This window comes from Stenella coeruleoalba (assembly GCF_951394435.1).
Source record: "Stenella coeruleoalba genome assembly, chromosome: 18".
NCBI lineage: Eukaryota > Metazoa > Chordata > Mammalia > Artiodactyla > Delphinidae > Stenella > Stenella coeruleoalba.
Genome location: NC_137164.1, coordinates 77,131,845 through 77,154,696, shown reverse-complemented (window position 1 = coordinate 77,154,696; position 22,852 = coordinate 77,131,845). Strand labels below are relative to the sequence as shown.

General features: G+C 53.8%; 1 protein-coding gene across 9 annotated transcripts in view; it reads right to left on the bottom strand.

Annotated features, from left to right (window-relative positions):
• Positions 1-22,852, bottom strand: part of ATP11A (ATPase phospholipid transporting 11A) — a 122,228-nt gene that overhangs the window by 24,936 nt on the left and 74,440 nt on the right. For all 9 annotated transcript variants that reach the window (XM_079903505.1, XM_079903507.1, XM_079903511.1 and 6 more), the window contains 12 exons: positions 20,882-20,985; positions 20,357-20,407; positions 17,541-17,605; positions 16,792-16,873; positions 15,431-15,581; positions 14,079-14,276; positions 12,661-12,834; positions 11,332-11,495; positions 10,517-10,588; positions 9,373-9,446; positions 5,513-5,616; positions 1,121-1,302 (listed from right to left, as the gene is read on the bottom strand). In XM_079903505.1, coding sequence (XP_079759631.1) covers positions 1,121-1,302; positions 5,513-5,616; positions 9,373-9,446; positions 10,517-10,588; positions 11,332-11,495; positions 12,661-12,834; positions 14,079-14,276; positions 15,431-15,581; positions 16,792-16,873; positions 17,541-17,605; positions 20,357-20,407; positions 20,882-20,985 — 1,421 coding nt within the window. The remainder of the gene's footprint in view (positions 1-1,120; positions 1,303-5,512; positions 5,617-9,372; positions 9,447-10,516; positions 10,589-11,331; positions 11,496-12,660; positions 12,835-14,078; positions 14,277-15,430; positions 15,582-16,791; positions 16,874-17,540; positions 17,606-20,356; positions 20,408-20,881; positions 20,986-22,852) is intronic.

Genomic DNA, 22,852 nt, shown 5'->3' with positions numbered 1-22,852 from the left:
CCTTACAGGATGAGGACGGTGTTAGGATCCTGGTCTACGTGTAGAAGACCCACAGCTTGCAGAGAGCACAACACATGTCTGAGGGTAAACGGCACTCTTGACCTTGGTCAGGCTGTCTTGCCATCCGTGGACGTCTGGCAGCAAAACCGTCTGCCTCACTTGGGGGCCTGCTGTGTTTTCTAGATTTTAGAGTCTTAGTTTTTGATAGATGTGTGTCAGTGATGTGTTTCTGTCCAGTGCTGAGTGAAAGGCAAGGAAAGGATCCGGATTCTGACTGGAACCATCTGGTTAGATTCTGGGATAAACTTCCTAGGTCAAGTCTGGAGATGATATAATCGTACTATTCTAGAGGCAGAAAAAAACATCTCTCATTTCATCCTTTTTTGCAAAAAGGAAACCGAGGCCCAGAGTGGTCTGTAAAGATGTTGGCCAGAGATTTCAAAGAAATAAACTGTAATCAAATATCATCACTTCAACCCCCCCCCTCCGCCCCATCCCCGGGGATCTACTCTCAGTGTCCTGAGGTGTCAGCTCCCCCCAGGTGCATCAGCTCCCAGGACCCCCATGAGGGTCCTCGGCTGTGCAGGCGAAGATCCCTCCACCCTTAAGAGCCTTCCCTTCTCCCCAGTTCCTCCAAGGACCCAGGAATTCTACCAGCTATTATTGTCAGTTTTTGCAATGTTCTACTTCATTATTTTAAATTCCTTCAATGAGTGATGACAAGAACACTGAGAATGTTAAGATCCAACATGTTTACACTTGTATTTGGGAAGAACTAGTGACAAACTGAGGAACAGATTAGTTATTGATTCCATTCTAAAGAATAACTGAACAGCATAGCCTTGTGGCTTGACTATTCAGAATATGGTGTGAAAATGCTGACCATTTCTGGTTTCTTCTGGGGGCCTTTTACTCGTGGAAAGTCAAACATCACAATAGCGCAGCCTGACCCCTGCGCTATTACCCCAGGCAACCAAGTGGCCTGCCCCGTCCTGACGCGTGAACGCGTTCACCGGGTGCGGCCGACGCCGGCTGTGGGGCTCCCCCCGAAGCGCCCCTGTAGCCCCTGCGATCCCGCTGCAACACTATTATTTCTAAGACAAGCGCGGCGAGCCTTTACCGATCCTCCACGGCCGTAGCACCGAGCAGGATAAGGTCTTTCTCTATCTGCTCATAGGCTTCTGCTAACTTCCTTTCCCGATCGTGGAGCGCCACTCTGGCGGCCTGCAGCAGCTTATAGATGCCTTCGTATTCTTCCTGCATGAGCCTTTTGTAGGCAACGCACAAGGTCCGAAGCCCCTCCTGCAGGACACAAAGCGGCACTTAACGTGAACTCGGGGGTCACTTTGCTGAATATCACTTCCCACAGCCTTCCCGACACCCCCCTCCAGCTCGAGTGACTAACCAGAGAACGAGAAACCAACCCACCCTCAAGGGGCTGGTCATCTGCAAGTGAAGCGTATCCACCTTAAATATACGCAATCATGGTCGATGATAAAGTTTTCAAACTAGTAAGCGTGGGAATACAAAATATAAACCGGGGCCGTCGAAAGATAAGACTGTTCTTTTATTTTGACAAATGAAGAGTTAACCTTCTTTAGGATAGCAATTAGCAATTTATAGTAAATATCAAGTGATATTTCTTTTTTTGTGTTTTTTTTGGCCATACCACGTGGCATGTGGGAACTTAGTTCCCCGACCAGGGATTGAACCCACGCCCCCTGCAGTGGAAGCTCCAAGTCTTAACCACTGGACCGCCAGGGAAGCCCCATCAAGTGATATTTCTAAAGTGACGCTTTACGTGGGGAGTTTGTGTGACGCTTTGATCTTATTTGGGTCTCACCGAAGGAAAACCACACGGTTATTGATCAAACCTATCGGGTCCACAGGAGAGGAAAACAAGAACCTAAGACTAATTCTGGACGTCAGGGCGCGCAGGGCAAGCACACCAGCCGGCAGGGCACCAGGAAGCTGGGCTCTCAAAGGCGCCACACAGAGCACTTTCACCGCGTCAACAGACGCTTCCTTTGGTCACGATGAAGCAACCATCGCAACGGCCCGACTGGCAACCCTGGACGATCCCCTTCTGCTTCCCTTGTTCCTTCAGCCCCAACTCTACGGATCCCCTGAAATGAGCCAGTCTCCTACATGATCAGTCCAAATTCTGGGAGAACACTGGTTCCTAAGATTTGAAGGGTTTCCACTATATGAATTCTAACGTCCCATCGCTCTCAGGGAACGCTTCACATCTTCCATGTTTTCTCCGACCTCCAGATGTAGCCGAGGGACACGATCACGGTCGGGTTAACAGCTCCTCTTGCCCCCGGAGCTCTCGGAAGCCTGAAGGCGGGAAGGGAGCCCCCGGGAAGGAGCGGGACAAAAGCAGCATCTGTGTGTCCGACGCTCTGGGAAGGCACTGAGCTCTGTGACCGCCCACCATCCAGACGCCGAGTCCCGTCCCCGGGGAGCAAGCAAGCAGCCCGCTCGCCTCTCTGAGAAGGCAGGTCCCCCTCCACCCCCGAGCTGTGAAAGCGCAGAGATGTTCTTCCCCTGCAACCTTCCCGGGTCCACGCCCCGCCCACTTCGCTGCCCTCCTGTCTGTCTCCTTTGTGGGGTGGGAGCTCTCAGGCCGCTGGCACTGTCTCACTTCACCCCCGACTCCTTGGCACACAATAATAACTCAGTGACTTCTGCTAAAAAGAGTGGCTGAAGTTGGATCGGAAGTATCCACGGTGATCAAGGAAATCGGAGACATGAGCTCGGGCTACAGAATGGATCCTCTGACTTCTCCTAAGAGGTGAACGCACAGGATGTATGTATATGACTTCATTCTACGCCAGAAAAACTGCACGATAAGAAAGAGGTTTTACGAGGATAGTAATTCAGAGCTGTCCCAGAACATAGAGCTGGTGTGAACGGGCAGCAGAAACTTCAGAAATAAATAGAACCTTGCCTTTAAAAGCAGCTATGGGGCTTCCCCTTGTGGAAACATGGAGTAGAAATACTTTTCTCTATTCTTCCTGCAAAGTACTACTAAAACCCTGGACACTGTATATAAAACAATACTGATATACAAAGCCAGACAAATACACCACAAGGAAAGAAAATTACAGAACATTATCCCTTACAAACATATATGCAAAAATCCTCAACAAAATTTCAGTGAACTGAATCTGACAGTATGTCCGAAGGATTATATACATGACCAAGAGGGATTTATCCCAGCAATGCAAGGGTGACCCAACATATGAAAACCAATCGATGTAATATATGACATAAACAGAACACAGGAGAAAAACTCACATCATCATCTCAACAGGTGCAAAAAAGCATCTGACAAACCCCGACAGCTTTTCATGATAAAACCACTCAGTAAACTAGGATAGAAGGGAACCTCCTCAACCTGATAAAAGCCATATATGCAAACTCACAGCTAGCATCATACTCAACGGGGGGAGGTGGAAAACTTTCTCCCTAAGACCAGGCAGAAGACAAGGATGGCTGCCTCTGCCACTTCCATTCAACATGGCGCCAGAGGTCTTAACCAGAGCAATCAGGCAAGAAAAAAAAAGGTATCAAGTTGGAAAGGAAGAAATAAAGTTAGTTCTGTTCTTAGATGATAGGATCTTATATGTAGAAAACTCTAAGGATTCCACCACCAAAAAAAAAAAAAAAAAAAAAATGGTTGGAACTAAAAGACGAATTCAGTAAAGGTGCAGAATTCAAAGTCAACACACAAAAAGCGGCTGCATTTCTACACGCTAACTATGAACAATCCAAAAGGGAAATTAAGAAAACAAGACCATTTACAGTAGCATCAGAAAGAATAAAATACCCGAGAATGAGTTAAACCATGGAGGTGAAAGGTTCATAGACTGAAAACTACAATACGTTGCTGAAAGAAATCACAGAAGATCTAAGTAAATGGACAGGCATCCTGTGTTCACAGATTGCAAGACTTAATATCCCACGATGACGACACCACCCAAAGTGATCTACAGGTTCAGAACGCCCATCACAACTCCAATGGCATTCTCGTGGGAATGGGAAAACCCACCTGAAATTCATGGGGAATCTCAAGCGACACAGAGTAGACCACAATCTTGTAAAAGAACGAGGCTGGAGGACGGACTCACGTTTCCTGGTTTCAAAACTCACCGGAAAGGGACAAGTAACCAAAACGGGGTGGTCCTAGCGTAAAGACAGACATAGACCAACGCAACAGAACCGAGAGCTCAAAAATGAACAGCTGCACATGTGGCCCAATGATTTTTGACAAGGATGCCAAGACCATCCAACAAGGAAAGAACAGTCTTGTTCAACCAACGGTCCTGACCCTTACCTGTCCCACACACGCAAAATTAACTCTAAATGGATCAAAGACCTGAATATAAGTGCTACCTTATAAAACTCTCAGAAAAAAACATAGGGACAAATTATGACCTTGGGTTTGACAACAGTTTCTTACATACGACACTAAAAGCACAGGCCACAACAAAAAAGTAAACTGGACTTGATTAAAATTAAAAACTTTTGTGCATCAAAGGATACTATCAAGAGAGTGATAGACAACCTACAGACTGGGAGAAAATATTTGCAATTCATACATCTGATAAGGTGTTAGTATTCTGAATATATAAAGAACTCCTACAATTCAACAAGAAAAAAAACCTGATTAAAAAATGGGCAAAAACCCTGAATAAGCATTTCTGCAAAGAAGATACAAATGGTCCATAAGCACCTAAAAAGGTGCTCAACACCTTCAGTCATTAGGGAAATGCAAACAAAAACCATAATGAGTTACCACTTCACACCTAACCAGGGTGACTAGTTAACAAAAATGGAAAATAACAAGTGTCGGCGAACAGGTGGAGGAACTGAAGCCCTCACGCACGGCTGGTGGGGATGCGACGCGGTGCAGCCTCTGGGGAACAGTCTGGCATTTCCTTAAAAAGTGAAACATATTGGAATTACCAGGTGACCCAGCCATCCCAGTCCTAGGTACACAATCAAAGGAACTCAGACAGATACGAGCGCACCCATGTTCACAGCAGCATCGTTCCCAGTGGCCAAAAGGTGGAAACAACCCAAGTGCCCACCAACAGACGACGGATAAACAGTGGGGCACATATAGCGCGTCCACACGATGGAATATTTTTCAGCCACAAGATGGAACGAAGCTCTGATGATGTAAGAACTCGGATGAGCCTAGAACAGACTGAGCACTCGCTTCAGAACAAAACGCGAGAAGAAAACCAAACAGGTCACAAGGGAAAGCATTAGCCGCCAATCACTGGAAGTCCTCAGGATAAAGATCTATTTTCTTCAAGACCGTCACAACGTGCTTGTCATTCTGGACGCCCTCCCCCCCAAACACCAGCGGAGGGCTGCGGAGGGTGGTGCCCGCCCAAGGGCACATGGCCAGGCTTCCCGCGGCGCGCGCACGTGGCACCCAGCAGGAACGTGCCCCCCACGAGGAAGAAGAGGCGTGAGGCCACCGCCCGCATCTCACCACTGCGTTGCGCTCCACTCTGGATCGGATCTGGTCCACCTTGCCTTCTACCACTCGGGGAAATATTGAGGAATCTGCTCCTTTGCAAAACAGATAAATTTCCCCTAGAAGACGAGAAAAGAAGATTTTCATTTAATCACTCTATGGGGAAGACTAAATTATTTTTCAAATGACGCTTTTATTAAAAACAAAACCAGGGGTACCAGCGCTGAGACTGTCGTGGAGATGTCGACTGACCGGTTAACCTGTAAGATCAGGAAAACGTCAAAGCCACAGATCCCCCCACAAAGCCTCGTTTTATTCCGACAAGCCCAGAATCTCAGGAAAGTCAGGAACCAGGAACGAAACTGGCTCCTGGGCGTCCTTCGTCCTGTCACTTCTGCCTGCTCCCTGGCAAGGATGTGAGTGAGGGACGAATGCCCTCGGGACCAGGGAGGGGTACGGACGCAGAGGGCGTGGCCGACCCCAAATGGGGTAACAAGCTGCTGGGACACTGGGCGTGACCAAGAGTGACGAGAAGCATCTGTCGAACGATTCTCCCCACACCTACTGCCCCGGTCACTTCACACGTCTCAGTGCTGGGGGTGCACGCTCCTCCCCCCTCGAGGTGAAAGGTTTTCCCTTCCAGAAGGGTCGGGAAGCTCTCGGCTCAGACAGAACTGCGGGCGCCCGCGCTGACCCACAGGCCGCTGGCACCGGGGCTCCTCTTTCTCGAGGACTCTTCTGGCCTGCAAACCACGTGGCTCTCTGCTGCGGAAGCACTGAGGGGCTTGTCACAGTGGCTGCAGGGCCGGAGAGGGGGCACTGCCGCTGGAACCGGGTTCTGTTCAGCACTTGTCATCAGACAGAAATCACGAACACCGAGCCCCGGCCTGGGGTGGGTCCCTGGAAACCCAAGATGCTGACGGCCCGCGGGAAGGAAACCCGGGAGCCAAACCCAGGGCACCAGGAGGGGCCGGGAGGAGGGGGCACAGTGCTGGGGTGAGGGCTGGGGTGCCCAGAACCGGTGGTCCACACGGGGATCTGGACAAGGGCCCGTGAACTCAGGGGCAGCATCGGAGCCCACTGTGGGTGGCTCTGTCCTTGGTCCCAGAAAGAACTATCTTCTGCAACATACAGAGCGAAACACTTAAAACATGGCCCGGTTCACGCTCACGGGAGTCCTGGAGTTAAACCCAGGGCAACGTCAACCTACGGCCAGGAAGGACGGTGTCTGCAGTGTGTGTCGCAGGCGTGCGGAAGGGACACGCGGGGCTGAGCTGGCAAAGAAGCGGCAGCACGGCCGCCGCCCCCAGTGGGAATCTGAGCAGTGAGTCCAATCCCCAGGAGAAGCCCGCACACCCTCAGGCCGTGACCCGAGAGTCCTGGTCACACGCCCGCCAGCCTAACGGCAGAATCCGTGCCCGGCACCAGCCGTGACTTCTAGGCAATGCTGTACGTACGGCACCAGATATAGGATAAAACAAGTTTCGTGGTCCAGACAATTCTGAGTGGTGATACCTTCTTGAACAGTAATTCCTTTTCTAGAAAAATCACAGGTGACTCCAAGTAATGGCCTGTGAATGACTTAAATTTTCTCCTGTCTCAACCTGTCATCCCCCTGTACCCGCCGTAGACGTGGGCCGTGTTCAGCCTAAAGACTGTCGAGCGGAGCCTCTGACCTGAAAACATCTGGAGTGGAAGGCGACGTTTAACTTGCAAAGGACAAGAGCAGAGACTGTTGGGCCCCAGCTGCAGACCTGCTTTTCCAGTTTTGTAAACGAATAAGAAGTTGGAACTCCAGAGCAGTGCAAACACACAGGTGAGGTGACCGCGGCCCACGCCAAGCGCCGTGGGACCCGGGTGGCTCCACGGCTGCAGTGGCTTCTTGGGGAGAATCCTCAGAAGCTCAGGGCTGCAGGGGCTCCGGTCTCCGTCCCGCCCACGAGGCTGGAAATCAGTGCCTTTAGGGTCATCTCCGGGCAGGTATTACTACTTAGAGAACAACTTGTTTAGTTAAATATTCAACGTCTCTGAGAATTCACTGCTGCCTTGCGGGGTTCTGATGGCCCGGCCTCTCCCCTCCAGGAAGGGGTTTCTAGCGGCGCGAGCGCCGAGGATGTAAGTCCTTCACGTGACCCAGCTGCTGCTCCAGGCCGAGCAACGCTCCTCCTGACGGGAAGTGTCGCTGTTCGTGAAGATTCCACGGTCCACACCTCGGCTCCTGCGCTGTGCGGGGCGGGTCAGGAGAATGTGCAGAGGGGGAGAAGGTGGTGTGTGACCAGCTGACGCATTGCTTCCCGAGGCTGCGGGCACGACTGCCGGCCCACGGACTGTCTCGAGCATGAGCCACGTTTGTATCGGGGAAAGTCACAAGAGACAAAGACGGATGGTGGGACCTTGCACAGTTGAACGCCTTCGTCCTGGATGGACCCCAGCGCTGGCCAGCGCACAGCAGAGGGGGCACCCGCCCAGGGGACTCGTCTCCAAACACGACGGGCCGTGTGCTTCCCGTGTCCTGCTGCCCCTGTTGCCACGTGTCCGGGGCAGCATTTACATAAAGACTTGGCGCCCATGGCGCTCACTGGCGCAAGGCTCGTCGGTGGGGACCCCACGTCTGACGGCCTGCTTCGCGGGCGAGGGAGCCACGCGGTCTGAGCACGAGCTCCGAGACACCCAAGCGCCGCAGCTCGCGGAGCGCAGTTCACAGGACCTGGCTGAAAGATGGGCCTTCAGCCCCATGTCCTCAACCGGCTTGGGAGACAAAATAAGGCATTTCCGGTTCCATCGAAAGAGGCTCAAGCAGCCCTGTTACGGGAACTCACTTTGTGGAAAGGAAATCCGCTCGAGCTGAGCGTGAGGACGCCGCTGACGCAGAGCTCTCCAGGTCATACCTGAGGCCGAGTCTGCAGGTTCAGGGCAGCAGCTTGGTTTCACTGCTCTCCAGGCAAGTTTCCAAAGAGAAAAACATAGGCTAGCGTGGTCTCGTTTTAAGAAACAAGAAAGAGTAAGATGCCTTGTCTCTTGGTAAGATGCCACTTGCAAACACGTTAGCAAACTGAACCCAGAAGCACTCACCGAACGCCCGGCAGTGCTGTGCTGGGGACACTGCTGAGTAAGTGTGGCTCTGCATTCAGGACATCTGCAGCCCCGCAAGGGCAGGAGGAAACCAGGAAGGCTTCCTACAGGTGGCCGTGGAGATGTCCTGGGAGAGTTGCACATGAGTAACAGGGCCTCCAGGCGGAAAAGCCCTGCCAGGCAGAGGGCCTCCAGGTGGAAAAGTCCAGACCAGGTAGAGGGCCTCCAGGTGGAAAAACCCTGCCAGGTAGAGGGCCTCCAGGTGGAAAAGCCCTGCCAGGTAGAGGGCCTCCAGGTGGAAAAGCCCGGGTGGTGTACCCTAGGGGGAGGCCTGGGAAGGAAAGCTGGGAGGCAGCTCAGGGCCTCCACGAGAAGAGCTGGAGGGGCGGCTGCCTGTTTCCATCAAGGACCCGAGCCCAGGAGGCCCGGCAGAGACAGCGAGCACACGAGGGCTCGAGAGGGACGGGGTCGCAGATGCCTGGGCGGGGCCTGCAGGTGGGCGGGGCCTGCAGGTGGGGACCCAGGAGACAGGCTGCGCAGTGTGTGTAAACTGAGGGGGGTTCAGAGCCCCGGGGATGAGTCACAGGACTTTCCCTCGGGGGAAAAACCAAAGGTGACAACCTCAGCCAAAGATGCTCGGGGACAAACGGGGCCTGAGGCTGAGGGGTGAGTGGTGGTTTATCCATGCTTTAAACAAAGAGAATAAACAGTTAAATCCTTAAAGCTCCCACAGAATCTAGGCATCAGAGTGAAACACAGTCACACTGTATCATTTAAGAAACCAAAGGGAAAGAAATCTCTACCTGTAGCAGATTTGACAATTACACTCATTCTCCTTCTTACTGAGTCAAAGCTCAAAATCTCCAGCAATTCGAACCTGAAAAAGAGGTTGAAGCATTGCTTTTACTGTCATCCGGCTCCCCGTCTCGCTACATCGGGGTGACTACCGGCCCGCCCCTGCGTGCTTCACGATCCCTAAAAGAGCAAGGGGGTTGTCAGCCTAGGGGGCTGTGAGGCTGCGCCGGCCCCGATGGCCCACAGGCTGGCTCCCGGGGGGCCTGGAGCACCGAGCGGCGGTTACGGTCTCAGGGGCGCTCACTTGCCTTCCCAGCTGGAAACCAGAAGCCGGACAGCAATGTCACTGCCCTCCCAGGGGTGACCCCATGGCGCCCAGAGGCCCCGAGCGCTTGCGGGAGGAGCTGCAGCTGACCTGGCAGGCCTGGGGCCCAGCAGCCGTTCTGGAGTCGAGGGGCTCACCACCTCCGCAGCCTGGGAGTTTATTGTTCTTAAGAGCAAAAATGTAAAATCCAGCTCTTTTGAGACCATCACCACCAAATCGTACATTCTTTACCACGTGTGCCACGTGTAACCATAACGGCCCATTGATGTTTATTTAGCAAGGAGAGATGGATGGCCCCATCCTCTGAGTCAAAATCAAAACATGCCATTTGTCTCTGGGAGCAGCAGTTTTAGACTAGATGGTCCCTAAGAGTCGATATGGAAAGTGAAACATCCCCCGTCCATCTGGTCCCTCCAAGGCTACCGCTCAGTGTTTCTGTAGGACCCCGAGCTCCACGGCCTGGGGACCTGCTCTGAGAACACAGGATTCCAGGGCCACTCCCGGGGGAAGGGCTTACATTGGCCCTCTCGTGGGGAGTCAGAGCTCGGCCTTGGGGGTGTCAGAACGTACTAGAAGCTTTGTCAACTCCTGCAGTAAAACTGACAATGTGTGGCTTAACCCCAGCCTGTCTGAGGGCACACCACCACCCAACTTCTCCTCTAACCATCCGACTCAACTTCTCCAGGCGTTTCGGTGACATTCTTGGTGTTGTTACTGAGAAGAGGGAGAACGAGTTATGGAAGGAGTGCGGAGAACTTGGTATTTTCTCCAGTGAGAGAGCTCTGTAAAGACGACCCTGTCTGCCGTCCCAACCAGGCAGTTCTCACCTCTCGATGTCATTGTCCCTGTTCCGGAGCTCCATGTAATTCTCCTTCAGTCTCAGGTACGTGAAGCCCAACCTGCAGAGGAGAAGACACACCTGGGAGTTCATGTGGACCCGGATGGCCCTCTTTCATGGCATGTTTCCATTCTACACTTTGGGAAAGCTCTCCTTTTGAAAAAGAAATGCTTCCAGAAAAAGAGGCTGTAAACTGCATTGTAAAGTCGGGAAATTATAGCACTGTCTCAGAACGTTCTCCAAGAGCCCAGGGAATGTCGACTTACCCGACCGCCTGGTGCACCACACGCAATTAGCTGCCTTCTTACTGGAGGGTATGGACGGCAGCAGGTCTGAGGATTGGTCCCTGTCTCTACTGATCAGTGGGGCTGCTTACAGCTTGGTTACCATGTCAGAATTGGAAGGACTCTGGGAGCCCATCCATCTCCAGACAGACGCTCCACTTTACTGATGAGGAAACTAGAGCCCCGTTCAACCAACGGGCCACGGGCCACTTCGTCTGTAACGCCCCCTCCTGCACCAGCACGTGTGAGGGCTCTGCCCATGTGGGCCCAGGCTGGGATGGGAAAGAGCAAACGGGCCTGGCTTCTGGACTCGAGGAGCTTCCAGGACGTGGAGGTGGAGACATACACTAACACGGCAACAGCCCTAATCGTATTAGGAAGACACTCTGGGGACAGGGTCCCGCTGACCCGGCAGGAGCTGGCAGGCTGAAGGAGAGGCTGCTTGGAGGGTGATCTCTATGACTGAATGTCGGGGTGGAGAGGTCCCGCACCCTCCTCGCACCAGGGACCAGAGACGCACCTCTGGATGCCTTCGACCAGAGCCACCTCGTCAGGCGAGGACGAGATGTACGCGCAGCGCTTCCCTGAATCCGGCGACTTCCTGGGCCCGTCCACCTCGGCGTCGTCCTTCACCTGGACGGTGTGGCACAGACAGACGGCCCGGAAAAACAGCTCTTCCCTCTCCTACAAATGCAGCACAAACCCACGGCTCTATGGCGCACCCACTCAAAACAGGAGACCAGACAGAGGACGGTAAACAACGCCGCCGGGCCTGCAGCCCTGGGGGCCAGCGAGTCTTAGTTCCACCTCTGGCGGTGGCAGCGGAGTCCGGCTGCCTTTCCTCCGCTCTCGCGGTCCAGACGAAAACGGACACGGCCCTCAGGGAGGCCGTGGGTTCAAGGCCACAAGAAGAGACGGGCCTGCGATCCCCGGGTTCCCGGAAGCCGTCCCGCGCCCTGGGGTGTGACCGAGACTGAGGGGGCCAAGAAGGGCTGGGCTGGCCTCGCGCAGGCCAGGTGGGCAGCTGAGGCAGGTGCGACGCCCCGCAAGGCCACAGACCACCGGGCCCTCCCCCGAGGCTCGGGGGTGAAGAGGCCGTTTCTGCACCACCAGAGGCACACGCGCACCGGCTCCCAAGAGGCCGCTGAAGCAGGGCTGACTCAGGCCCCCTCAGTCCCCTGGGGCTCCATGCAGGCCACCAAAGCTTCCGGAACGGTCTCCTGGGCGACTGCCACCGAGGGTCACGGCCCTCCTGCAGCCACAGAGCCAGTGTGTGTGTGTGTGGTGTGTGTCCATGTCTGTGTGTGTCTGTGTGTGTGTGCAGGTGTGTGTCCATGTGTGTGTGTGCAGATGTGTCTGTGAGCACGTGTGTGCCCGTGTCTGTGTGTCTGTGAGCACGTGTGTGCCTGTGTCTGTGTCTGTGAGCACGTGTGTGCCCGTGTCTGTGTGTGTGTGTGCCCGTGCCTGTGAGCACATGTGCCCGTGTCTGTGTGTGCGCCCGTGTCTGTGTGTGTGTGCCCATGTCTGTGAGCACGTGTGCCCGTGTCTGTGTGCGAGTGTGTGTCTGTGTGTCCGTGTGTGAGCACTCATGGTCTGCAGGGCCCTCTAGTCTCAGCCCACGGTTTCCCCACCTGGCCACGTGAAGATAGCTGCCCCAACCCTGATGTGACGGCCAGATGCACCTGGGGACGCCTGTGCAGATGGGGACACTCACAGCTCTTGCCCCCCCGAGTCGCGGGAGGGCAGCATCTGTCCTGGACCCCAGGACAGGAGGTGCCCCTGGTCCCTCACATGACCCGCCTGTGGCCAGGTGGCAGCAGGACGCACGGCCAGGAGCACGGCCACCTACCCGCCCGCCGGCGCCCGGGGAGGTGTCGATCATGTCGATGGCAGCGGCGGCGGGGAGCACCTGTCCGTTGCAGACGGCGTGCGGCACGTACACATGGCCCTCCACACAGCACTCCTTGAACTCCATGTTGTTCTCGGTGAGGGTGCCCGTCTTGTCCGTGAACACGTACTCCACCTGCGGACATGACTCGGCTGGGAGCTGCTGCCCCTCGAGGGCCCTCGGACCCCCCAAGGCAGCCTCGTCCGAACGAAGCGATTTCCAAGGCTTTCACCCAACCACGCTGCCTCCCCGGCCGGACGGTGAGCACACTGGCCGTCCCCGCCCGAAGCTCTGTGCATGCGAGCGTCTGGACACAGCCTGGCTCCGGGGGCCGAGGGGGGACTTTCTACACTCTTCTCCTTCCATCTCATAGAAAGACAGAGACGCGGCAGGGGTTGGGGGCTTGGTCCTGGATCTGATCTGACCAAAAAATCAAGGGTACGGGTGGGATGAGCTTATCCCATAAGGCCTGGGAGGTCCAAGCCTGCAGCATCACTTAAGGGTTGGAAGATGACAGAATTCAAACAAGGGACAAAAGTCTCTGATAGAAAACTGTGGCACGTGTGAGAACTACACGGAGTTTTAAACCCTGGATCTCGATGAACTGAAAGAAGGTGGGGATCCCGGACCCTGTGGGCTGTGGGGAACCTCATGAGCTGTGGGGAACATGGGTCCCCCCTGAGCCCCCGCCGCCGGCTATCAGAGACCCGCGGGCCCGGGAGGGGGTGGAGGGTCCCGGCGAGTCCCCGCTCCACCCATCCCGCTGGGCTCCCGCTCGGGGGCTCCCACCCGCACGTTCCGTCCGCGGGACACGCTGCAGGGCGGGTACCTGTTACTACGCTCACTTTACAGGTCAAGAGCTCCCAGTGCAGGGCCCAGGCCGCGAGCCGTCAGCCTGGAGCAGGGGTGCAGTGGAGGGGCTCTGAACTCTTTATATCGCGAGACTGAAACTCAGGTCTCACTCTGCCCACCCTGACGATGATGACCGGGGCCGTGAGGACCTAGGAGATGGGACGGGACAGCCGAGGGCAGGCCCTGTGAGCAGGCTCGCTGCTAACTCTCCCTTGAAACCCAGAATCAGCACCACTTAGAAAGGCCACGATGAGCTCATGGCAGTGAGTTAATGTGATGAATCTGCACAACTCGTAAACCCAGAGCACCCCGCACTGTCACATAAAGTTAAAAAGCCACTTTGCCGCCCTCTTTCACTAGGTATAGGTTACACCGCTGTGCACGAGCTGAAATGGAAACGTTCCCATCTGACCATCCTGATGACCTGCCTGCGTGATAAGAATCACGTAGCTTCTAGAAACCTGGGGACATAAAAGAGAGGGGCTCAATGGCCAGCCAGTGAGAGAAGACAACTCAGGAGACCTGACCTGTCCTAGCTCTTCGTTTAAATCCGAGGTGTTAACCAGAGGCCCTTCACCCGTTTCCTCGTCAAACATTTCTTCGTCCCAGGTGATGAAGTAGGAGCCGAGGAACTTCTGCATCTCCACGGTGACGTACATGGACACGGGGATGATGTAGTTGAAGAGGACCATGAAGGCGAGGAAGTCCGTGAAGGCTCTGAGGAGCTAAGAGAAGGCGTGTGACCCCCGCCGCCCGCCAGCATCACGATAGCTCAAAGTGTGATCCCCGCTGCTGCCCGCCAGCATCACGACGGCTCAAACCTCAGAGTCAGTCCGTGAAGGCTCTGAGGAGCTAGAGAAGGCGTGTGACCCCCGCCGCCCGCCAGCATCACGACGGCTCAAACCTCAGTCAGTCAGGCACAGCTTAACAAGTGCCGTTTCTAAACCAAGTGCTTCAAACCCAAAGGTAAAGGCCACTGGGGCAGCGGGGGCCGTCAGCTTTGTCTCCCGCACCCGACGTGAGCACCGTGGCAGGCCTGGGACAGGAGCTGCCCGACATCTGCGCTGCTGGGGGCGGGGGGCGTGGCGGGGGGTGTGAGTCACACTCAGAGGCCGCGGGGAGCAGGGGTGGGTCTCCAGCTGAGAGCCCGCAGGACGCTGTATACTGTGATTACTGCAAGTTCCCTCGAGAGTCTGATAAACGACCGCATTTAGGGGTCTGTACAAAGGGTGCTTCTGTATAGTTTTATCCTTATTCTGAGCCATTTGTCTCATGGGAGGCCGGACTGAACACAGGAAGGAAGTGGGGGCCAGGCTGGGACCTGCACACGGCCCTGCTCTGAGCTGAGTGGGTCCAGGTCTGGATTTGCACACCGCTCAGGGGGACGCAGTAGGCCCAGCAGGAGACTGTACTGCTTTAAGCAGAGGACATGTCATCAAATTAACTCACTGGTTTGGGGGAAAACATTTTTGATAAATAGGAGTATGTAAAAATGAAGCCAATTCTTACTGTAATTTCCCATCGTCATCGAGACGCTCCTTTCATCCATCTATTACCTAATTAGGGGCCGTGTATCTCACCAATAAGCAGTTACTCAGCCCCCCTTATAATACAGGTCACCGCGCTGAGCGTTAGGTGTTTAAGGTGTGTCCTTATGAATCTGGGATGGAAGCCGATACCTTTTCAGACTCGACTATTCAAATACCCAAAGAAGGAGGCTCAACCAGGGTCTACAGCCGCAGGGCCGGGGCGGGGGCAGGCAGCTGACAACCTTCACTATCGATGAGCGCGGCGTCTGCTACAAAGACTTCATCAACCTAGACCTCATCCGGTCTGCCCACGTTTCCATAGCGACAGCCTGCGGAGTCCCTTTCCATACCAGGTTCCTCTGTCGTTCTGCCTCTGTCTTCTGGTTGTACCATGGCTCATCTCGGAACGGCTCGCTCTGCCACACGTACTTCATGACGGTATTAATCAGCGCTTTGCTGATGAGGATGCAGAGGTACACGATGAGGAATACATTCATTGATCTGAAACACAAGACAGCGGGGGTGACTGAGCTCCCGCTCCCCGAGGAAACCTGAGCTGGGCGTCGCCTTTCTCACAAACGTCAGCAAGAACATGTTGTGAACAGACAGGAACAGCACAACAGGACTCCCCCGCCCCGACGAACTGTCAGGGTAAAAGTGAAAATGCGAACTCGTCTACATCTGAGTACACGCCGTGGGCACTGGCGTGTGTCCTGCGGCCACCTGGGAAAGTGCTGAGGGCAGGGAACTCCTATAGACAGGAGGGCACAGCCTGGCTCACAGGGCTTCTGCATGGTCTAGGACTCTTAATTCAAAGAACACCCAGAAATCAATTTCTTCTACCATCAGCCAGTGAGTTCCAAACTCGGAGATTATCACCACGAAGGAAGGGGGGAGGGAGGGAGGGAGCGAATGCCCTCCGCATGGGAAAAGTGCTGAATCCTTAGCCGGTATCTTAGGAGCTTATGAAGAAGGTTTGGTTTTCCAATATCTATTTCTGAAACCAATTTGTCAGTGCAGACATCTGGAAACTAAGCATTCTTCTTTAGTAAGAACCAACTGTCCAAGTTCATATCTGATGCAGCCACAGATGGACAGAGACCCAGGATCACATTTCAAGGTCGACTCGCCAGGAGCAGACAGACGATGCCTCAACAGTCTCCCCACAGATCACCCAGGAGCCCGGAGCGCTTCATTGCGCTACACGAGGACACTCGGTTGTACACTTCAAGTTAAGGACACACTTTAGCGAGAGGCAAAGAAGACATCATTCTGGGCCATGTTTTCTGACAAATTCAACTGTGTCCTTGACATTATCAGGATTTTACCATTTAATGAAAAGAAGACTGTTCCCTCTGCTAACGCTTTCCTCACTGAACCCGTATCAGAAAAGTGACTGAACTTCCACTTTTTCATGAAATGGTGGGAGGAGATGCTGGGCACCCACAACGGACCTTGACCCAGAACTCCAGGTGTCCACGCGCGGGCGGGAGCCTGCAGACGTGGCTGAGGGTGCGTGGCCATTTACGTCCCCACAAAGTAACGCTGTCAATCTAAGGTCTAAATAACCCGCTTGACTGTCCCTCAGATCCCATGAAGGAGCTGCTAGTAAGACTAAGAGGAAAATGGTTCCCCACCTGCGGGGGTTTGCCACAGTGGGAAGCCACAGATGAGTTTTTACACGTTTCGAACCACGGGGCAATCAGCTTACTTTTCGACGGCAGATCGCTTCTGGGATTTCGACTGATAGTTCAGTGCCATCTTGGTCTCCATGCCCGTGTAAACAGCAACACCTGTAAAGTACAGAGCGGATGTTAGAACAACACCACAACGGTATCCTGCTCTACATCGTGAAGTATGCACAGCTACGATAAAAATGAAATTCTGGACAAAACGGGTCATATTTTAAATTCTTCTAGGCAAGCTAGCTGTTCATAAAAAGTCACACAGGATTCTTCAGACCAAAGGAATGCTTTTCTTTTCCTGCATAAAGAGCAATCCGCCCTTTTTTTTTTAGGTTCAGATTTTAATGTATTGAGTTTTCCAACAACGGGACGCATTTGTATATTTATAAGTTGTTTCAGTTAAAACATAAAAAGTAACCCACCAGAAGTGGGAAATACTAGCAAAGAAATACAGCCATTAGAGGAAATTTCTTGCAGAACTACACTGTGTGAATCCTTTCATAGATATAAGTTCACGTCTGAGTCAAAAACTACAGGCACTTAATTTGCAAGCAACACTCTCAGGTGTCACGGCTCTGTGGACTGCGGTTATACGCGGCGACTGGTTTTCTTAGTGAGGAAAATTGCCGCGGCCGTAAATCCACAGCCCCTCAAAGCACACAGAGACGCTTTTATGGTCCGCTTTCATCCACGGTTAAATCTACGGATTTCAACTGCTTAACGGGTCCTTGGTTTCAGAAGCTATTATTAATAATTCACTAATTAAAACACTTACCGAAGATTTTCTCGGTGTTCTTTAGCGCGGCTCCTCTAAGAAGCAAGTTTTCCGATCCTAACGGCCTGCAAAGACAAGGACGACCAGAAACAGGGCAATGGAGAAAGCAGGTCGGCACGACAGGACGCAGTGAGCACACGCTTCGCTCTGAGAGGAGACCGGCTCAGTGAAGATCTGCTTGCGCTCGGACTAGGAAAGCTAGCCGGGCCCATGTAAAGCGCCTGCTCTTTCCCTGGGGGGCGGGAAGAACCTGTCTGCTGGGAGATCCCAGAAGAGTCAGCCCCTCCAGGGCCCCGGCCCTGCCCCAGCCCCGCGGGGCCGCACCCCAAGGCTGTAAACGCGCTCCACTGGCGACAGCGAGGGTGCTGGGGCAGCCCCTGGGCACTCGTCAGAAGCGCCGCTCGAGGGACCAACCCGGAAACCCGCTCCTAACAGGCTTCAGGTCTGAGGCCTGAGGCACCGGGGACCCCACGCGGTGCCGGCGCCTCACTCAGCTGTTTCTACCGCACCCTCGGGGGTGTCACGCGCACAACACAGTCGCACCTCCAGGGGAGAAGGCGGTGAGGCCCTGCGTGGCATTACGGGCACTGCAGCCGAGCCCCGAGGGCCCCTGAGTGCGGGTGGCCGGGGAGCCTGGGGCGATCCCGGGGCCCACGCAGCGACCGAGGCACTGAGAACCATTCACGCAAAAACAAGCCCTCTGGACGCGACGGGGAGCCGCAGACGGACGCTCTGCCTGCAGGGGCTCGTGGACACGCGGTCCCCTTTGTTGACCGAGAGAGAATTTCTTCCCGTTTCCCAAGAGTAGAAGGGAAATAGGCAGAATCCAGATGCACTAATTTTGCCATTCACAATATTCTCCCGATTTTCTCCAGAGGGTAAAGGGAAAGCGTTGATTTGGGGTGAAGGGAACGGTTTGCTAACGCCTGCTTTTCACTTTGCCGGCATTTAATTTCCCTCTACCGCGGAAGGCTGAGAGTCCACTGAACGTGGTAAGCTTAAATGTGTTCAGTATACTGAGCTGACCCAGCTCAGGACCACATCAGGCTGGAGATGAGAAAGGAGGGCTGCCCAGCAGGGTGCATGGGCAGGGCCCCCCCCCCCGCCCCGACCGACGGGCCTACCCAGGGCTGTCCCATGGCCTCAGGGTGTGTCCCCCAGCCTCACAGCCACGCGGGACAGGCGCCCGGCTGCACACGTGCTGTCTGCTTGTGTTACAAGTACTGTCAGCCTGTTAGCTAACACTTAGGACAGCTCATGTCCAAGGTGTTTATGGAAATAAATGGCCCTTTTATGAAGTGTCTCTGGGGAATCTAAAAATAATTTACTTCAAAAAGTACTTCACTTCTAGTTTGGACAGGAGGATGAAGAAATATCACTACAAGAAGACTGAGAGCTTAGATATATAACTCACAGCTGTCCACACCACGAGTTTATAAACGTCTCTAAATACCCAAATATTAAAAGTCTGCTGAATCACATGGATACTTAAAAAGCTAAAGTAAAACTCGTATCAAAACACAAAATATATTGGTAATTATCTTCCCAAAGGGCTCAGCCTTCAGCTCCGTCCAAATACCACACGAGGAAAGCCTGCGGCGCTCACTTTTCCAGCCTCACCCGCTGGCAATACGGATCCGCCTAAATATATTCACTCTTGTTCAGACTCAAACTAACCCTCGCGAGACACAGAAATCCACATTATTTCTCCAAGGTAACCAGGCGTTTACCTTTAGAACAACAGGTATTTAAGAACGAGCAGGAATGCCTCCACAGATTCTGGAAAGCAACTGCTAACCTGCTGATGAAGAATGGTGATAAAAATGTGCTAAGAGGGGTGCCAACTGTCTCCTTAAAGCGAGTAATTTCTGGAACCTTTCAAGGACATAAACCCCATGACGATTTACTTTGCAGTAATTTCCCACTGAGTGTTTTTTCCTACTTCTGGCCCAGTATCTTCCTTAATACACGAGGCAATGCCAGGACATAGAGAATCTAGTGACTGCTGAACTTGGAAGAAAAATAATTTCTCTAACCAGTGGGATTTGTGAAGAAGGAGAGCGCTGTCAAAACCTACTGAAAGCCAAGTTCCCTCAGCGTAGACCTGAGGCCACGTGCAGGTAAAACGTCCAAGGCCCGGGAAGTGAGGCAGCACAGGCCACAGCTGCAGTGAGCAGGGCCGGCTCGTCTGGGCGCCACGACCTCAGGGCTGGGTCAGCTCCCTGCCGCCAGCGGCCCGGGGTGAGGCCACTGATGAAGCAGGTGTGGACACCCACCTGTGACCGCACTGGCCACTGCCCATCCCTGAAGCAGACTCCCCCGTCCCCGGGGGACGTGAGCCCGCACAAGCCCTTGGGAGACACATCCCCCAACGTCTAAGACTGAGGTTGTGTCCCAGTGATGACTCTGGAGAGATTCATGCAGCCCAATGAAGTGGCCCCCAAGTCAGAAACCTTTCAACGTCCTGGCCGAAGACGCACGGTCTGCTCAGCTATGAAAGCGTCTCTATTGGGGAAACGCGCCTTCGTCTTCGCCTGCTGGACCAGCTCCCACCCTTCCCGGCTGTGAGAAGACCCTCGGCAGAGTCATGGGAGAACATGCTCCACGGGGGCGTTCGTCTGTTAACGCGTCCAGACGCGTGTACACAAGAGAAACCAGCAAGTGGAGCGGAACCCGGACCTCTGGTCACGCAGAATTCCCCCCTCAAACTCAGCAGGACAGCAACGATGAAAAACTCTCATCAGGAAAAGAATCCACGTTTAACTGAACGATAGAGAGGAAATCGCCAAGTGTTTAGAAGAAGCAGGAATCCTCACCTCACCACGGGGTCATTCAGATCGCTGTAAACATTTATGCGGCCGACGAACCTGGGGACAGGAGAGTCAGGTCACTGCCAGGGCAACAGGGGACCGGGGAAGGGGGCAGGACCCGAGACCCCGGCTCTGGGGAACCCCCCTCCTCACCCCTGACCCGTTTCTAAGAAGGACTGGGATTCTGTACTGGAAACACAGGGGTGTGAGGCTAAACCACTCCTCCCCCCTCCTCCCACTTTTTAATTGTTCTATTTAGCTCATGACTTAAATGATTTCCCTTAGAGTCACTTCCTCAACATACAGAAAATTCATTTTTCTTTGACAAAGGTAGTTCCATTAAGCCTTTTCAAATATTTGTATTAAGATTTATGGATTGGAATGTTGCTGGACTATGAAAATACAGATGTAATGTATGTTTGACCAGGTCCTAATTTTTCAGCAGTGATTTGCAATCTCATTCCAAACCCCTGCGCGACCGGGCCATGGGCACGGACAGCAGCGAGGACCCTGGGGAGAAGGCCGGCTCACTTGTAGAGGTCGGGCTGCGGTCGCTCACACTCGATGGTGGCGTGGAGAGAATCTATATCTTCCTCCGTATGAAACCCCTTTGTGTCTTGAACTGCGTAATGGGTCTGCAGATTGACAAGAAATGGGAATTCACAGCCAAAATGATCAAGACAAACCCAGCGGCGGGGGCCTCCCGTCCTAGGGCAGCACCAGTGTTTAATTTTTTAGGCATATAAATAAGCCTGGTTACAAAGCCTGGTTACCATACGAGACAGGGTGTATAATAAAGAGTTTGCAAATGTAACAAGGTTACAGAACTGTAGGTACCACCGGGATTCCTGTACCTATTAGGTGCCAGAAAATTCTTCCATTCTTACCCAGTGTCCTCAACTAACAGAATTCTTCTTCAAAACTGGACACTTGGATTCATCTGTCAGAGTGGTGGCTCTGAATGAGGAAACAAATTGGGGACCTAAAATATTCTTTTTTGTTTATGTGGTTCACAGACAGCTGTCGCAGGCATGGCAAGCGGCCCTCACCTGTCACTGTCCGGGGAGCACAGCTTTCTGCACGGATCCTCACCTGGCCTTGACCCCAGGGCTCCTCAAACTAAGGGGGCCACGGACCCCAGGCCCCGCGCCCAGAGTTTCTGAGGCCGTGAGTCTGGGGTGGTGCCTGAGAACCGCATTTCTAACCTGATCCCAGGTGATGCCCGTGCTGGGGTCTGGGACCCCATTTTGAGAAGATGGACCCAGACGGCACCAGGGAGCGTGGATGGGTGGACCAGCCTTGGGAAGAGACAGGAAGGAGGGGCGGGGGGAGGGGATGCAGTCTCCTCCGTGTCTCCCATGAGTGTCGGGCAAAGCGTGAAAGGATTCAGAGCAACAGGGGGTGTGACCACAGCAACCCTGCAACGTTGTGGAGGCACTTGTGCGTCCGGCACTTTGGGACATTTCCTAGTTATAGCCTCACAAGAGCCCCTGGAACACAGGTTTGCCCCCATCTTACAGATGTGAAAACTGCAGGCGTGACCTCTGCTTTTAAGGAAAGGGCTCAGGTGACTCCGGCCCCCCCAAGCACAAACACAGAGAGGTCCAAGCGCAGCCCCGGTGCAGACATGGGCCACGTCTGGACCAGGGTGACTGCTGTTAAACTTGACCCTGACAGCAGTGAGGCTCCCGGAGGCTCGTGGCGTCTGCTCCAGGGACGCGTCTAGGCAGCGATGTCCCTTTGTGGGTCGGGGTGCAGAGGGCGGCCCACTGCCCGCAGCCGGGTGTGCACGGCTCGCCGGGGCTGGGGAGGACGGGACACGATACCCCAAGCTCCAACGGCCATTGGACACCCAGCGCTTTCCAGCCCAGAACTGCTTTCCCTGACAGTTGACTGTGCCAGAAGGGTCCCCCCTCCTGGGATTCGTTACATAGAAAATGTGAGAGTAAACGTGGGAAACCCCATAGGGCTTCATACGATGACACCCCAAGTCACCCACAAAGGATTAGGGCATCCTCTGGTGCTTTCCCGGCATAGAATCGCCTGTGTCCACGGGCGGCATTCAGGCACTGTTAGAGCTGCACTTCCGGAGCCAGAGCCTCAGAGCAAGGCTCACTTTCATAAACTCCTTGGAAGCTTCCAGGTTTTTAAAACAATGAAATCCTTAAAATTAATAGCGATGTGTTTCTTCTTTTGTGATTGTTAATTAAAATTTTGTAGCACTAGCTGCTGGTACAGAATTCCATATTGAGCGTAAGAAATGAATCATAATTTCAGAAAATCCTTACTAAGATATTTTAACAAAAAGACACTCATAGGGCTTCCCTAGTGGCACAGTGGTTAAGAATCCACCTGCCAATGCAGGAGACACGGGTTAGAGCCGTGGTCCGGCAAGATCCCACATGCTGCAGAGCAACTAAGCCCGTGCACCACAACTACTGAAGCCCGCGCGCCTAGAGCCCGTGCTCTGCAACAAGAGAAGCCACCACAATGAGAAGCCTG